Source organism: Henckelia pumila, chromosome 2 (assembly GCF_033568475.1).
Source record: "Henckelia pumila isolate YLH828 chromosome 2, ASM3356847v2, whole genome shotgun sequence".
NCBI lineage: Eukaryota > Viridiplantae > Streptophyta > Magnoliopsida > Lamiales > Gesneriaceae > Henckelia > Henckelia pumila.
This window is the reverse complement of record NC_133121.1, coordinates 129,104,732-129,108,518: the sequence shown is the minus strand read 5'-3', so window position 1 is coordinate 129,108,518 and position 3,787 is coordinate 129,104,732. Positions and strand designations below refer to the sequence as shown.

Sequence of the window (3,787 nt, the reverse complement as noted above, 5' to 3'; positions counted from 1 at the left end):
TAAAGTTGCCCTACTTTCTGTTGCAGAAGCAAAAGTCGAAAGTCGAAAGTCGCTATTTTAGACATGATTTGTTCTTTGTGATGCCAATGTCTCTGGTCCCTGAGATGTGCCAACTAATGTCTTTGTTCTTGCCAAGTAAATGTTGCTTGTTTGGAATTATTGGTGTAAAATTTGGCAGACAAGATAATTTTTCATTTGAGGTTTCTGTTCAAGTTTTCACATCATAGTCATTTTAACTCACATTCGTTTGCTCTGTTTCTTTCAATCACCCGTGATAGGCTGCAAGTTATGCTTCACATTTGCTATGATTTTTCACATTTGTACTAATAATTTTTTTTCTATATTTTGCCGCGGAACAAATGTGTTGATGAACTTCTAACAAGGTTAATTATGACTTCTGAATCTAGTGAAGCATGTGATTGTAAAAAAGACCAAATTCTAGAGGGGATTTTAATAGTATTTTTCCCCTTTATCATTCTCGTCACGTAGTTTTCGTCTCAAGTCGAGGCGTTGTGCATGGAGTTTGGTCCAGATAAAGATAGAAGAACATCTAGTGAGGACAAGTAGGATGTCTTGGAGGGTTGGTCCCCTCAATCTTGTCTAATTTCAGATGCATTTGTCATCAAATTGAAGATAACCGTGACTAATAAATGTGTTGTTTCATAAAAAATGGATAATGATACAACCATGTATAAGTTATATATAACGAGGGTAGACAAATAAAAAATGGCACAAGAAAACATAAAATGATGGTGTTTTTATGGCTTATTCTCTTAACATGTTAATTTTCTCATGGCCCTCTTTGTCTCTATTTGTTATCTTTGTACTCAACTTGCGTTTCTTTTGCTTGCAGAGACGGGAATCCTTTATTTTATTATTATTTTTTTTAAGACTATACATTTTTTTTTGAAAGTGTTATTAATTCTTTCTGAAACTCGTTTGAAAACTAAAAAAGATGATTAGATGTTGGAAAATGGGCAGAGTGGGAACTGGCAAGAAGTTCTTTGTGACGGTCTTGGTCCCAAAGTTTCGTTCTTTTCTTGCTAAAAGTATTATTTTCTGCCAATTTTAATTTCATACTTAAATAAGTTGTGATCATACAGAATACAGATGTTTGTGCATTAATATATGATATTGATTGAATACGAGTCCTTGCACTCTATATGTTATACGCAAATGAATCTTGTTTCCTTGAGCTTGAGTATCTGTCTAAATTATGTTTAAAATATATCGTTACCACAAACTATAGTTTTTAATTTAATATATATATATATCATAGGAGTCCAATAAAATCTGTTGCTGTCAATTTCGTTTTGACAGAAATAAGGATGAGATTCAACGTCCAATTTATCAGAACTTAAGTCAGGAACTTCAACTATTACCTCAGTTACCGTAACAATCATCACATGCAAAACCAACGCTGATGGCCCAAATATCATTTTCTTCGAATGAGCTTCACGAAAATTGAATAACAATTCCCACAAAGTAACAAAAAGAGAGAATAGAAAACATGTGATGGCCCTGTTAGCCGAAGGTAGTAGTCTAATATGTTACAACATCTAATTATTAATTATTATTATTTTTTTTACAATTTTCTCCCAATATTAACGTTGGAAGAAGGGCTAGCTTTGCAATATTAATCTTATAAGGCTCCTGCTTCGCGTTTCTTGAATCCCTTTACACTAATCTCCTTCATGTTCTTCTCCTTGTGGCATTTCATTTTTCTGAGATATTAGAAAGAAATTAATGTTATATCAATCAGGACTTGTACAAGAATCTGCAAATAGAAATTGCGAAAACATATGAAGAATCAATCAACCAATAAAATAAGTAGAATTTAGTACCTATTGATCTTTTACAATATAGAATTGCTTCATGGATTGAACTCTCAACATCACACATGCTGAGAACATTACTAGAATTCGACCAACTCAAACGCGGCGAAGATTGCTGCGAATTGCTCGAACTCTTGACCCTTTTAAGCCCATAGTAAAGATCATTAACTTTCTTGAGATCATCCCATTCAAAAACCGAATAAGCCGAACTTGGTCTAGGTGATGTCTCGAGAGAATCCCCTCGCCTTTGGATTTCACTCACTTTTCGTTCAAGATCATCCACTCTATTGCTTTTTCTCGAGCACCTTATCGTCTTGCAAAACGGTTTCACGAACCCGAAACATTTTTGTAAGATCCTTGTAGATGATTTCCTCCATTTCCCCAGCGTGTAATAGTACTGCTGGTTCCTGTCAGCAACAAATTGAGCATTACTTCTTGAAGAGGAGACAGGGGAGGGAGGGGTCGAAAGCGATGCCGTTTTAAGCGTTTCGGGTTTCGATCTGTCGACAAACAAAGGCATGATATGCCCATCATAGAAAATCTCGTCGGCATGAACAAGGGACACAGGAAAAGCTGTGACAGGAACATCAAAGTTGAAATTCTCCTCTTTTTGGCTCGATTTTTCGACGACTCGAGCCGTGAAGTTGCTGAGAAACTCATCAACAGAAGATGGTTTTCTGTCTATTAACCAACTGTATGAAAAACTCTCAGTTGATGTTAGTGATTGAGAATTCTCCATAGTGCAAAAACAGAACCAATTAATCAAGTGTGGTGTGTAAAGGCTAAAGCAAGACTGAATGAGGTGCAAAAACAAAAAGCTTTGTTTTATATATATACTGATATTTCGTTGGAAATTTAAGCGAGAGAAATGCTTTAAATTGACTTCAATATTATAGGCTTAGTTCATGGTAACCCATAACTATTTGCTGCATATATATATGGTAATAACTAAAGTTAAGCAACTCCACATGGCATGTTCGATGGTTATGTAACAAGAATCTGGTAAATTGAACTTTAGTTTAGGTACACGCTTTGTTACATATCATGCCTCCATTTTTTTTTTTAACTACATCAAATTATTATAGGATTTATTTAACTAAACAACCTCCGTTTGACCATGATTTGGAAATATAACCTTCTCAATTTTTTCCTTTGTTTTGTTTTTGTATTTTCTTTGTATTTGAAGGTCATTTTGCAAATCTTTTTTGAAAAAATGTCATAAATCAAAATATTTGATTGACTAAGGTCATTTTTCAAACTCTCTCTCAAATTATATACAATATAATTGGTTAACTCATGAGTTCTAAATTCAGGGGAAAATTAACGTTTTAGTCCGGTATGTTGACTTCTTTTTGGTTTTGGTACTGTATATTGACTTGTTTTGGAAAAGATCCAGTAACTCTGTTTTTTTTTTTTTGGATTTAGTCCTGTATGTTGATTGTTTTGGTTTTGGTCATATAAGTTGGCTTACTTTTTGGTTTTGGTCCTATACAAAGTCATGTTTTGGAAAAAATACATTAATTTGGATTTTTTGTTGGATTTGGTCCTATTAGTTGACTTGTTTTTATATTTTGGTCATAGAATAGATACGGTTTTGACCAAATTAAGCTTGGTTAAGTTACAATAAGCGTCTATGTTTTTTATTTTAAAATAATAAATTAAATTTAGAATTTAGATGTTGACTTTCCAACTTCACCGCTTAAGCTTTTATAATAAATATTTTTTGGTTTAAAATTTATATGTTGACATTCAAATTATTTTTTAACATAATAATTATGTTCTAAAAGTTACAATAACTTGGTTTTTTTTTTTTGTATTTTTCCTCCGTCGCCGAAACTGGAGGGAGCAACAAGATTTTGCTTATTTGCAGTGTTCTAAAAAGCACGCTTAAGTGACGATTAAGCATGATAAACGCAAAACATATCTAAAAAGTTCTGCTTTCGAGAAAAGCG

General features: G+C 33.2%; 1 protein-coding gene across 1 annotated transcript; it reads right to left on the bottom strand.

Moving 5' to 3' along the window:
* Positions 1-1,435: 1,435 nt before the first annotated feature.
* Positions 1,436-2,799, bottom strand: LOC140885057 (probable membrane-associated kinase regulator 6). The gene is made up of 2 exons (XM_073291971.1): positions 1,845-2,799; positions 1,436-1,724 (listed from the first exon to the last, which is right to left on the bottom strand). Exons 1-2 carry the CDS (start codon positions 2,572-2,574, stop codon positions 1,717-1,719), a joined length of 738 nt encoding a protein of 245 aa, XP_073148072.1. The 5' UTR covers positions 2,575-2,799; the 3' UTR covers positions 1,436-1,716.
* Positions 2,800-3,787: the final 988 nt, after the last annotated feature.